Consider the following 13,778-nt stretch of genomic DNA (forward strand, 5'->3'; position numbering starts at 1 on the left):
TACATTAAATCCTTTTAGCAAATTCTAAAGCCAAATTCTAAGCCCCACCTACCAGACTAGCATGAGCATATTTACGCATAAATACTTTATTTTATTTCAAGCCATTTTGGATGACACATTATCATGGGAGGCCCTAGCTAGCTATAATATCAACAAAGATAGTTCAAGAGAATGTGTTGCTAATCATTTAACCTTCTGTTAATCATAGAACCTAGATGTAGCCATGTACGCTAGCAACAGTTTGAGCATTTGGTTCTGGTTAGCAGAAGGCTAAACTATTAGCAACAATTGTTCTCTTCATCTTTGAAACACTTCAACAAATATAATTGTTCTTTATGGGTTGCTTTGCAATGTAGGTAGTTGATGCCAATGCTGGAATAAGAGTTTTCCTGTAGGATTTTCTGATGATGAATTCATTGTATGGAATTTTTGGCCAATGGCGCTAAAATATATACTGCCCCAGCTTTAAAGGCGGAGGTGTGCTTAAAATCTACTCTTTGACATTTTCTTCCGTCAATTTCTATCCTCAGGGGCCTCTTTTCACATTATGCACATATGAAAAGTCAAGACTCATAGTGTGAAGAAAACAAAAACAGCTTTATGTATAGTCTTCCTGGACAGTCTGCACACTTGACCAATCAATGTGCCAAGATGGCATGCTTATTGGATTGATGGTTTTGGAAAGTAAATTGTCAAATACAATCCATTCAATTCAATCTGGCAAAAATGTGTGGGTAAGGGGTTTCAGATGCTGGTTGATGATCTGACAAACACTTAGTTGACACATACTGGTCCGTCTATGACACCCCTTATCATGCCAGGATCCTGAACAACTAGTATGAGTCGCTAAAGTTTCAACAGAATCCTAAGGTTACAAGATATCAATCAATCAATCAATCAATCAATCAATCAATAAATGTTTATTTATATAGCCCAATATCACAAATGTTACATTTGTCTCAGTGGTCTTCACAGTGTGTACAGAATATCAGTATGACAATACGACACCCTCTGTCCTTAGACCCTCACATCGTACAAGGAAAAACTTCCAAAGAAAACCCAGTTTAAAGGGAAAAATGGGAGAAACCTCAGGGAGAGCAACAGAGGAGGGATCCCTCTCCCAGGACGGACAGACGTGCAATAGATTCCGTGTGTAAATTGAAAAGATAATACATTTGCAACATAGGTAGTCCAAATGTTTGGAAATGCATGTGTGTATAATAGGAAGATGAATCCACGAGGATATCCATCCAGGACCGATGATCCAGGACCACAGCCACGACTCGCGATCCAGGGCTCGCGATCCAGGACACAGGACCGCAGGATCATCCATGACTCCGGATCCCGGCGTATATAGACACCAAAAAGAAAGACATTTGGGGAAGCTGGGTTAATCGGAACATGAGAGTACACAGGTATAGACAGAGAGAAGGAAGAAGTAAGATGTCCCCCGACAAACTAAGCCTATATCAGCAAAACTAGGGGCTGAATCTAATCAGCCCTAACTATAAGCTTTATCAAAAAGGATGGTCTTAAGCGCACTCTTAAAAACGGATAGGGTGTCTGCCGCCCGAACACAAACTGGAAGCTGATTCCACAAATGTGGAGATTGATAAGAAAAGGCTCTGGCTCCCATTGTACTTTTAGAGACTCTAGGAACAACCAACAACCCTGCATTCTTGGAACGCAATGCCCTAGTAGGACAGTAGGGTATAATGAGTTCTTTAAGGTAAGATGGCGCCTGCCCATTAAGGGCTTTGTATGCGAGAAGAAGAATTTTAAATTCTATCCTGTGTTCTATAGGGAGCCAGTGTAAGGCAGCCAGAACAGGAGTAATGTGGTCCCTTTTCCTAACTCTGGTTAGTACACGAGCTGCAGCATTTTGAATCAGCTGAAGCGACTTGACTGACTTCTTGGTACTCCCTGATAATAAAGAGTTACAATAATCCAGCCTAGAAGTAACAAATGCATGGACTAGTTTCTCTGCATCGTTTTGAGGCAAGATATGCCTGATTTTTGCAATGTTACGTAGATGGAAGTAGGCGGTCCTTGAAATTGATTTTATGTGGGCGTTAAAGGATAAATCCTGATCAAATATAACACCAAGATTCCTTACAGTCTCACTGGAGGCCAAATTAATGCCATCCATAGTTAGTATATCTTTAGATAATTTGTTTCGTAGATTCTTCGGGCCAAGTACAATAACTTCAGTTTTGGTCGTGTTTAACATCAAAAAGTTTAAGGTCATCCACGTTTTTAAGTCCTTAAGGCAGTCTTGAATTTTATTTAGATGATTAATTTCATCAGGCTTGATTGATAAATATAGTTGAGTATCATCCGCATAACAATGAAAGTTTACAGAATGATTCCTTATAATATTGCCTAACGGAAGCATATATAATGTGAACAAAATAGGTCCGAGCACTGAGCCCTGTGGCACTCCATGGCTAACTTTGGTTTGCGTGGAAGATTCATCGTTAACACGTACAAACTGAGAGCGTTCAGATAGATAGGACCTAAACCAGCCTAAAACACTTTCCTGTATGCCAACTAAGTGCTCTAGTCTTTGCAATAGGATATCATGGTCGATAGTATCAAATGCAGCACTGAGATCGAGCAAAACAAGAATAGAGACAAGTCCCTTGTCTGAGGCTATTAGAATGTCATTTGTGACTTTAACCAGAGCTGTCTCTGTGCTATGATGTGTTCTAAAGCCAGACTGAAAATCTTCAAATAAATCATTATTTTTTAAGTAATCACACAGCTGTTTTACGACCGCTTTCTCAAGAATTTTTGAGAGGAACGGAAGATTAGAAATAGGTCTATAGTTGGTGCTTTTTAAGAAGCGGTTTTATCACTGCTAATTTGAATGATTGTGGAACATAGCCTGATAATAAAGACGTATTCATAATATTTAATAAAGAAGTGCTAATTAATGGAAAAACTTCCTTCAACAGCTTAGTTGGAATTGGGTCTAACATGCACGTTGATGGTTTAGAAGAGAGAATCATTGAATGTAATTGTTCAAGGTTAATGGCTGAAAAGCATTCTAGTTTACTATCTAGTGTAATATTAGAACTTACGTTTCCGGGAGCTGTTGATAACACTATACTGGTCAAAGGCAAGAGGTCATTAATTTTGTTTCTAAGAGTAACAATTTTATCGTTAAAAAAGCACATACAATCATTACTACTGAGTGCTATGGGAATAGAAGGCTCAATCGAGCTGTGGCTCTCTGTCAGCCTGGCTAAAGTGCTGAAAAGAAATCTTGCATTATTCTTATTCTCATCTATTAATGAAGAGTAGTAGGCTGCTCTCGCTTTACGCAGTGCTTTCTTATATTCATTGAGAGTAATATGCCAAATTAAACGAGATTCTTCAAGTTTAGTGGAACGCCATATCCTTTCAAGTTGTCTCGACTTTTGCTTTATTTTGCAGGTTTCGGCATTATGCCATGGAGCTAATCTATGTTGTTTTATTTTCTTCTTTTTCAAAGGAGCAACAGAGTCTAATTTTATTCGCAGCGCATCTGTACCACTATCAACAACATGATCAATTTGGGGTGGTGTACATTTTGTATAAGTTTCCTCCCCTACATGCAGACATGCTATCGAGTTAAGTATTGGTGGAATCTCTTCCTTAAATGTGGCTATAGCACTAACAGATAGGTTTCTGCTGCAAGAGCTTTTGACTAATGCTTTGTAGTCTAGTAACAGTACTTCAAAAGTTACTAAGAAATGGTCGGATACAGCAGGATTATGCGGTTCGACTAATAGTTGCTCGATTTCAATACCATAAGTCAGAACAAGGTCGAAAGTGTGATTATAGCAGTGGGTTGGTTTATTTACACTCTGACAGAAACCAACAGAATCTAATATAGAGTTAAATGCAACAGTAAGGCTATTTTTATCATCGTCAACATGAATATTAAAGTCACCTACGATAATCACTTTATCTGTTTTAAGAACCAAAGTTGATAAAAACTCAGAGAATTCAGATAAGAATTCTGAATAAAGACCTGGTGCACGATACACTGTAACAAATAAGATTGGCTGCAAAGTTTTCCAGGTCGGATGCGTAAGACTAAAAAAATCATATCATATCAGCTGGTAATACAAATCACAGACATACAATTCCCACAAACTAGCCATTTTAAATGTACGTTATCTTCGAGTTTAAACAAGCATTTTATATTTCTATTTTATGCGTAGTAACTTAATCAAACATACAATATGATATACACAAGTGAATAAAGAGACGTCAATGACACAATCTCACCACAGCTACATTACCAGACTGTAATCATGAAAATACACAAAGTTTTGGCACCTCATTTGCTGTGTCATAATCTCTGTGCTCTCGCATTCCACATGACTGTACACCAGACTGCTGTAAAGGTATACAATCTTTAAGCCAAATCCCCATTTTTGGGACTGTAATTCTACATCGGCCTCTGGTTTATTCCATTGAAGTCCTGCCTGTATCAATTCCCACTGCATGTCGGTTGGCCAACTTATTCAGTAGCTGTTACTTGATGTTCTCTTGTTGTGTGTATAAAAAAGCCAAATCCGCGCAGAGATGACAGAGGGTGTAATCGCTAGCTATGTGATTCAACAATACGACTCTTAGAAGCTATTCAGACTGGGGCCTGTCCTTGACCCTTAAGGAGCTTGTAATGTGGGCTTTTTTCCCACTCTTTGTATTTACCGGCAGAAACAAGGAGGGGGGACAGGGGTGGAGGGGGGACCAACCACTGTGTGAGGGCTTTTGCCCCTCCATGCCAGCGGCAGTCACACTGGGGGAGCTATGCACACGCACACACACACAGAAATGCACAAACGGGTCTCCTGGCGTGCACTCATTTCGTCGAGAGGGAGAGGTGAAGGTTGGAGGGTGAGGCAGAGGGAGACATAAAGGGAGGAGGGTGGGGGGGGGGGGGGGACAAGGGGAGGACACAGAGACAAGAGCCCCCCACCTTCTTTGACCCGGCAGGGGGTCAGTCTTAAAGGCTGCTCTGTCTATCCATGGGAGGACGGGGTGGGGTGGTGGAGCAGGGGGGGCTCAATCTGTGGAGGGCAGTGGTCCTGCTGGTCAGCACAGGGAGCTCCACGTTACCCAGTTATCCATGACAACCAGAGAGTGTGGGGGGGGGGGGGGGGCTACATGGAAAAGCTCAGCTGCGGTCAGAGAGCGCTCGGTTGGAGCAGAGAGTGAAGAACAAAGCACCCAGTGATTTTCATTTTTCCCCTCTTTGTCTGCTTTATATTGTCTGCAGACGTGTCCCTCTTTTCTTTACTGGGAATAAAGGAGCTTTGAAGAAGACACACACACACACACACACACACACACACACACACACACACACACACACACACACACACACACACACACACACACACACACACACACACACACACACACACACACACACACACACACACACACACACTGGTGTAGCTAATTGAATTATGTTTATACAGTAAGTCAAACGGTTTATTTTCCCTGTGACAGAGTGGCCTCCAATGAGAAAACTGAAAAAAGGGTTTCTTCTTGAAGGGGCATTTCCAAAGCTCTGAAGAAAAGTGTAATGGAGGACACAGAGGCATTTTTATTCCTTTAAGGAAATGGCTCAGCAGATTTTTTACATTTGACGGTACATCACTGCAACACAAAGGTTCTTGTAAGCCTGCGAGTGGATAAGCAGACATTTCATGTGGTCTCCATCTAAAGTGCGGAAAATGTTCATTTCGCACGGATAGGTTCTGCTCAGGCTAAATGAATAGGCTTAAACTAATCCTGTCAGGAACTGTCCCATAGAAATTAATCCACTGCAAATTGAGTGAAACGTAAATCACTCAAGAAAAGAGGAAGATGAAAAATGTCTGACATTCCAAAAGTGTGCACAAATCCTTTGATTACATTTTATTTAGGGAATTTACCATGGCCTTTCTGTAAGCTCTATTATTGCTACTCCTGCATTCATTCTTTTTATTTAATGCTTTTTACAAAAACATGTTGCTCTGCAAAACATTACATTCAAGTTTGTGTCCGGATTTTGATCTTTTTATTGGAAGTCATCACTCTCTCTCACAATATGTTACCAAAAACTTTGAAGAGACTAAAAATGTGTAAATCTAAAATAATTCGTAGGTGCTGTACAGATGATTGATACTAGCAAAAGAAAATGTGCCATGTGAAAATGATTTTTTTTGTAATGAAGCATGATGGCTCGATGAACATTATTTTTTAATGATAAATCACAGTCGACCACCAAAGGAATTTTGGTTAGAGCTTTTAAGGTGGTGGACGCTGTCTTTTGTCATCTACAAGGTCATGTAAACTGTGAACATATTGTAAATAGTGAGAAATAAGATTAGATCAAAATCAAAAGAGCACTTTAATTCTAGTGTAACCAACACTATGGCGGTAGTTGTTTCCTTTGTCCACGCATAACATGCAGCGTTGTCATCCCTTGCCATTTGTATTGTTTTGGGAATTCTGTTTTTGAGTGATTTATAAACAAAAAATATTTTCTGACACGGCTTACATTGGCCTGTTGTTGACCTAACTAGTAAAGCCATGAGCCAGAGAGGGCCATGGTATAATATTCCTACATAATTGTTTAACATGAAAATAAACATTGTCATTGCTGTATCTTTTAAAAGCTTACACGTTTAGTGACACTGGTTGCTAGCTGATAGCATCCTCTACTACTGAGCACTGTTTAAAACATAGGTAGGCCTACCTCAGTAGTCAGTGAATAATAATTAAATTACTTGTGCTACTCTTATTATGTTCGTCACAATTAATTATTATGCTTTGTCTTAACTTTAGGGCCTCTTCCTCATCCTACTCCAAGTCCATATTTTCCCTCTGTCTCCTCCCTCTGTATTCTCATAGTCGCTGTTGTAGTTGCTGCTGTCGGCCACAGCTGGGCGCTGTTGCCTAACTCTCCCCAAACTTCCCCTCTCTCTCCGTCAGCCCAGCCTGCCTCTCTCCTGCTTCAGCCAACCCGGGCTGTGCCGAGCTGCTCCCTGCGGGATCAGAGCGCTCCCCCGCCGGGACCCTTCTCTCACATCCCCCTGCTGGGACGCGGCTACATTTCCAGCCAAGCAGTGCCTGCCTTGGCTTTATTATGTGTGTCTGCGCCGCAGCCCCGCCAGCAGAGGCAGGCAGAGGAGGAGGAGGGAGACTGGTAGCCAGAGTCAGGACAAAGAAAAAGCAGGGAGACAGAGGCTAGCAAAGGGTTAGACTGGGAGAAATATTAGGCTGCTATTAATATCGCCGATAGGGCATTGGGAAATATTAACAAAAAGAAAGCGTGGGTTGTAAAAGCAGTATTCCCCTCGGGGTGGAGATGATGGGGAAGAGCGCTATGTCCATGCCACCAGACCACCACTACCTAGTGTAGAATAACGGGACGGAACACAGGACGCTGGTCAGTTCGAGTCGGTACGGCTTTCCTGGAGGAAAACCCAAATCAAAACAGACTAAAATAGTTTCGATAACTAAATAAAAAGCTACGACGAAGCCGCGAGGAGCACGAAGACGGAAGGCACGGTTCATTTTTGAGACAATTTCCCAGAACCTACTCGGGCGCCTCGCTTCACCTGGACCGTCACGTACCGCTGTGGCACCGCCAGCACGCTCTCGGACGGTGCCGCTGTCACTTTACCCTAATACCGCGGGACTTGCTCAGGTGTTCGCCTCGCCTGTGGCTGGCTGCTCGCGCACAGGTAGTAGTGCTCGAGAAGTCGGAGTGGGCTGTACCGGAGAAAGCTAATTGTGTGCGCAGGAAAGCAGAGAAACTGAGATTGTCGGCGTCCGGGCACGTTGTTACGAAGAAGAAGGGACTATCGACGGGAAGTTGTTCGCGTTTACGCTACAGGTTGCGTGAGCCCTCGCGACCACTCAGGAAGAATACGCAGCAGAGGAGCCGAGTCGACTGCAATCCGCTGTGCTCCCGGTGTGTGCGGTTTGTTGTCGCTGGATTTACGGCCGTTTCCCAATCAGAGACTGAAGCTGCCGCATTGCAACAGGCGAAGAAGAAGCAGCAGCGAAGTGGTAGAGGTGTAGGACCGTGTCCGCCTGCATAGTTAGCAGAAAACACGGAGCGAAACAAAACAATTAGAACAATTATAATTAAAAAGGAAGACCAGAGATGTCTAGACGAAAACAGGCCAAGCCGCGCTCCGTTAAAGGTAAGAAACTGTGTTTTTGTTCCTCATGTGAAAGGATAGCCTACTTCACTCAGGAGTAAAATAAGGAGCTAAGCTATGACCAAGATTTCATGCCCAACTCTGGTGTTTGTTAGCTAATTTAATTATCCCCAAGGGCTGCAAGCATTATTTCTGTGGTTTCACACAGAGGTTAATGTCTTACATTTATAATGTGTGTGTGTTAGCCCATATTTAGCATGTTCAGTAATTGTTTGTTATTGGTAACGACATTGGTAACATGTTTTGTAAGGGAGCGTATAGTTGACTGTGTAGCCTGGTAACAGTTTCGAAATGTAGCATCACATTTTATATACATTTCAAACATCTCCGGATTGTTTTCTCTGTCTGCCAGTCCACTGGGTTAATTGTTTTCAATTAGCTGCCATACTGTCAGAACATGAAATATGATACACTGGTGTCTCGTTTCTGACAGTGTGGGTTGTGTTTTTCGGTCAACCTGTAATTCACTTTGTTAAGGAGTCCATGTAATCTGGATTATTCCCATGTTGGGATATGTTGCACTTGCTTTTAACAGCCCACTGCTGCTTTGTTGTGGTGTTTGGCTGGCTGACCCCAAATAAAATCACTTAGCCCCCATATCCGATGTCTCAGTTTATTTCATAGAAACATAGACATCAATTGTCAATAAATCATTGATTTAATATGATCCACACTTTAATGGAGTTGCATTGCTTGACGTTAACTTCTTTATTTTTACAATATTGCTGTGAATATTTTCAATTTGTCAGCTTTTCAGGCCTCCCTTCACACTTAAAAAATGTCCTCCATGGTTGGGCACATAATGTAGACTAACTGGATTTCAAACATTGTTTTTCGTAAAGTTCACTGAAAGGCAACTTTATTGGTATAACATCCACATTCTAAAAAGCGGTTCTATTACTTTTTTTCACAAGGAAGCCTCAAATTCCCCCATTACCATTTAATAGTATTCATTGCAGTGCATGGGTGAGTGGGCATCTTGCATGAGGGCATGTGGTGGCCTTGGCCTCCATGTCTCCTTTATGGACCCAGATGGGCAACGGGACGGGCTGACCATGTGGTTGCCCCCCCTCCCCCGTTTCCTCCGCCATATAGGCTTTCCCTTTCTGTGACTATATCTCGGAAGCAAACTGATTTTTTGAAAGTGGTTCAGACTGGGTGTTAAGTTTGACTAACAGCTCCATTGTAGGGTTTCAGGTTCTGAAGTTAAGCCTGTTTTGGAAGTGTGTGTGATTGTGTTCTTTTTTTAGATACGTTTATGTTTGTAATATCTATTATTTTGGGCTACTTGTTCAGGAAAACCAATCAGTGTTGTTTACTTCAACCCACAGAAAGGGGTTGCGATTGAGAGTGATGCGGTAGTTTATAGATTCCACAGCCTCCTCAGGAATGTACTGTAAAGTGGTTAATTGTTGTTGATATATCTTATAACACACATTTGACTCACATTTGACCATATGTAGTGATTAACAATTATTGATGCTTTAGATACACACTGTATGTGGACATTTGCTGTGCACTAGAAGTTAGTACTCCAAATTAGAGCCGCAAGTATTATGGAGAAAAGATTGACACATAAATGTTCTGTTTGTTTTTGGGTTAGAATCTGACTATCTGACAAAATCTGTTACCATCACCACAACTAGCATTCAAATTGAAAAATAAATACAAATGTTGATGGATGCACACAAATGGCCTTATAATGACATATGACAACTATTTTGAGTTGGCATGTCTATTGATCACTTATTTAACCAATAGGACTATAAAGATTTCTATCCCGTTGTTTATTGGTACTTTACTCTGTCTGTATTTCTCATTTCTGTTTGTGTCTGGGCAAAGAAAAAATAATGCATTGCTGAAGGAATTAAAGGCCAATGATGTCATAAAATAAAAATGACAATCCAGTTGAATCTGGAGAAATTAGGAAGAATAGGCACTTTAATAATGATATAACTGGCGACTATTTCATAAATGACAGTCCTAATCAATCAATTAAGTTTGCAACCATGATTTAACAGTGGTATTGTATGTAGTTTAAGTCGCACTTTATCATTAGGCCTAAGATGTGGTTGAATTTGGTGTTATTGCCCTCTTCTGTAGCGCGGTCGATGCTCGATGTCAGAGAACACATCAGCTGCTGTGGACCAGTGAATCTGTCCTCTGCTGCTCTGCCATCACACTGTCAGTGTGTGTTTTTATGTGCGTGTTTATACTTGCAACATCTAGATTCTTGTATTTGGGTTTGCATCATAGACACGCACGCCTTGTGTGTGTCTACCCAAATGTGTGTCACTCAGGCAGCCTGGATAACGAGAGCTTAGCTTTAGTCAGGCAGCCAAGCGAAGCAGAGTGAAGCAAAGCTGAGGCGGACGACCACCACTCAGTGTGTGTGTGTGTGTGAGTGAGTGTGTGTGTGTGCAGTAAAGGTAACACAACCCTTGTCGTCTAGCTTGCATAAGCCCCATGTGTTTTGTGTATGTGTACTGATGCATCTGAGTGTGTACACGCATTTTGCTATCTCCCCTCCGCACCTTGCCCCACTGACAGCTTGGCAAGACCTGGCATTGGGGGGAAGATGGAGAAGAGAGGGATGGAGGCGAGATAGATAGAGATGGAGGAGGAAAGAGGGGGTTGAAGGGTAAAGGGGAGAGAGAGGAGAGGTGTTTGGGGGCAGCACAGTGGCACACAGCAGGTGAGTGGGCAGGGGGGGGCGGCGATGGGGGCCAGGAGGAGGTGAGGATCGCTGGGGGATTATCTGTGTTTTCATGTTCTTCTGTCTTTCACCTGCTCACCCAACTCTGACTGGCTGGCTGGTTTACGGACTTACTGGCCAGCCAGGCATGCCAAAACAAAAACAAAGAAGCACGAATTCCCACCTCCGCCATGTACTGCGGACTGAGTGGCCCTGCTCTGAAAAGGGTTGTTTTTATCCGGAAATGAAATTCATAGCTGAATGTTGATCTATCATTGTCACTTTAACCCTTTCAAAGTGCTCCTGGATCGTAGAAAAATGCGTACCTATGGCACACATATCCATCATGTTAGTTATAATACTTTTAATGCTTCCCAAATAACTTCAAATGTGTTGCCGACAATAGCAACACATGTTTTACATTTTTTGCATTTGCAGAGTTTGAGATTTAAGGCATTGATTCATTAGGGTAACAAAACAACTAATGATATTAAATCAGATTCGGTCATATTTTAGTGGGAATGCTGTTAACAGCATTCCAACTAACTGTTCTTCTACGCACAACATTTTTATTATTATTCCGCCGACTTATTTTAGCCCTCTTCTCCTCCCGCATTGAACATCGCAGAAACTCCGTTCAAACATCAAAACGTCCAGCTGGGTCGGGAATCGATGGCTATTACTTTTCTCATTCATAACTTTAATAATTCCAGAGATACATCCCATAATACATCACATTTTTAACATTGAAGTCAATGGAGGAAATCTTCAGACTTCAACAAATCTTCATGCGACTTCAACTGCTAACTGTTCATTCATACTTTCACTCAGAAACCTCATTCTAACTTTACAATGTTACACATCTTTCTGACATTATTCGTGTAAAAGAACTTTTAATCTGATTCTTACTTTTAGAGATATTAAACATTGTTCAGATCTTGTTTTAGAGGTTTTCTTCAGATTTTAACATTAACTAGAGTGCGTGATGTCACAGCTAGAGGGTAGGACACTAGGACAGGGGTGCCCAACCAGGGGAGATTCCCAGTCGATCGCGAGATGTGTCTAAAAATAGAACAACAATATTCAGTTGTATCGTTAATGTCCTGTAACATAATCTTCCTGTGCCAGAATAATGCACTTGAACGCATCAAAGCTTTGTGATTGGCCGGCGTGACCCCATGTGTCGTGCCGTAGCTTGTGGGCAGTGGGCACTAGTTCGCTGCCGTTGTCCGTGTCAACAGGAGTGACAGTCCGCACACACACAAGACCGCAATGGCAGAAGCAAAAAAAATCCCCAAATATATCATTGTCACTCCGAGTGGGAGGATGATTATTTTTGTATCTATTCCAATTCAAAGTCCATCTGTCTCATCTGCAATGCGAGCGTGGCTTTATCGAAGAAGGGTCTTTTAGGAGCGGCATTTCAAAACAGTGCACAAACGCTACGAGACGGAATTCCCTCCCAATTCTGCCCGACGCTCCCAAAAGGGGAGGGGCCTGAAAGGACAGCTAAATGCACAGCAGTCAATTTTCACCAGGCCCAACAACAAGAGCAAGGCTGCTACCTAGCATCTTATCGTGTCAGTCACGTTCTTGCGAAACACATGAAGTCTTTCAAAGACGGCGAAGTTGTGAAAGAAGCATTCCTGGAGGCTGCGACGCGCTTTTGGGGGACAGTAAAAATAACAGTAGCATTTCAACAGGTTTTTGATACAATACAAACTCAAGTTAGATACCGTTATTAATCAGCTGTAAGTTTTAGTTTGTTTGAACTTATTCATTATAATTATTGTACAAAATGGTATAAGAATGCAAACATTAAGATCTGTTCTGTTTAAATTGATTATAATCTATTATCAATTCAGTTTAAGAAACTAGTGTTGCTTGCATTCTATTTTAAAAGCATTTATTTTTATACTCTACTAAAATGCAACAAAAAAAGGGTTTGATTCTATTAATGTTGTCTTTTTTATTGCACTTTGGCAGCAGATTCCTGTGTAGCTTCAGATCTGAGTTGTCTTATTAGTAAGCCTCATTTATACTTTTGTAGCAACACTATTTTTATATAATGGCAAAGAAAGGGTTCAGAGTATTTACTTTTTTCCTGTGTCATATGTGGCAGCACTGTTCAATGCTTCTTGAAAACATTACCCACTGTAGTATGTGACGTGTGAATAAACCAACTCTGTATCAACAACACTGTTGTGTAACTTCAGTTAAATACTTGTATGTGTGTAGATTAGAAAGAGGAAAGATAAAGGATCTGCAGTATTTTATGAAGTATTCATCGTACGAAGGTCAGTTTTATACAAGTAGAAGTGTGTATTTACCTGGTAGTAGGCTGTCAGTAATGGCTACGCCTCTCTATTTGGACTGGTAGATCTCGGCAGACTGGCAACTTTAAAAGTAGCTCTCGGTTCAAAAAAGGTTGGACACCCCTGGGGTAGGACATCTTGAAATTTGCCTTCATATATTTTTTTAAAACTGCCATAATTCCCAAATCCTACATTCCTGAGACATAATTTATCATGACAAACGTAGGAAAACATCTCGTAGCTTGAAAAATGACAAATAATTAAGCAAAACAATTAAACAAAATGCCTCTTGAGGGCATGAAGTGACAAAAACGTTCAGCATTCCTCCATTGAAGCCCATTGTAATTTCAGGCAGATATTTCCTCACGGTAGCAGCCGCACACCTTTAGTTAAACTGCCAAAAAGGCCACATTATTAACCCAAAACTACACAAAAATTACACTTCAGATTCTCAACTTCCTTGACATGCTTCACGTTTTGAAATTTCACAGATATCTGTTACGGTTCTTCCACAAAACGTTCACATGTAAGAGGTTTATCTCTCATTCA

General features: G+C 41.4%; 1 protein-coding gene across 5 annotated transcripts in view; it reads left to right on the top strand.

Annotated features, from left to right (window-relative positions):
• Window positions 1-6,980: 6,980 nt before the first annotated feature.
• Window positions 6,981-13,778, top strand: part of znf423 (zinc finger protein 423) — a 155,218-nt gene continuing 148,420 nt past the window's right edge. For all 5 annotated transcript variants that reach the window (XM_071203458.1, XM_034085109.2, XM_071203456.1 and 2 more), the window contains exon 1: window positions 6,981-8,201. In XM_071203458.1, coding sequence (XP_071059559.1) covers window positions 8,162-8,201 — 40 coding nt within the window. In that variant the 5' untranslated portion in view covers window positions 6,981-8,161. The remainder of the gene's footprint in view (window positions 8,202-13,778) is intronic.

This window comes from Pseudochaenichthys georgianus, chromosome 6 (assembly GCF_902827115.2).
Source record: "Pseudochaenichthys georgianus chromosome 6, fPseGeo1.2, whole genome shotgun sequence".
NCBI classification, from domain to species: domain Eukaryota; kingdom Metazoa; phylum Chordata; class Actinopteri; order Perciformes; family Channichthyidae; genus Pseudochaenichthys; species Pseudochaenichthys georgianus.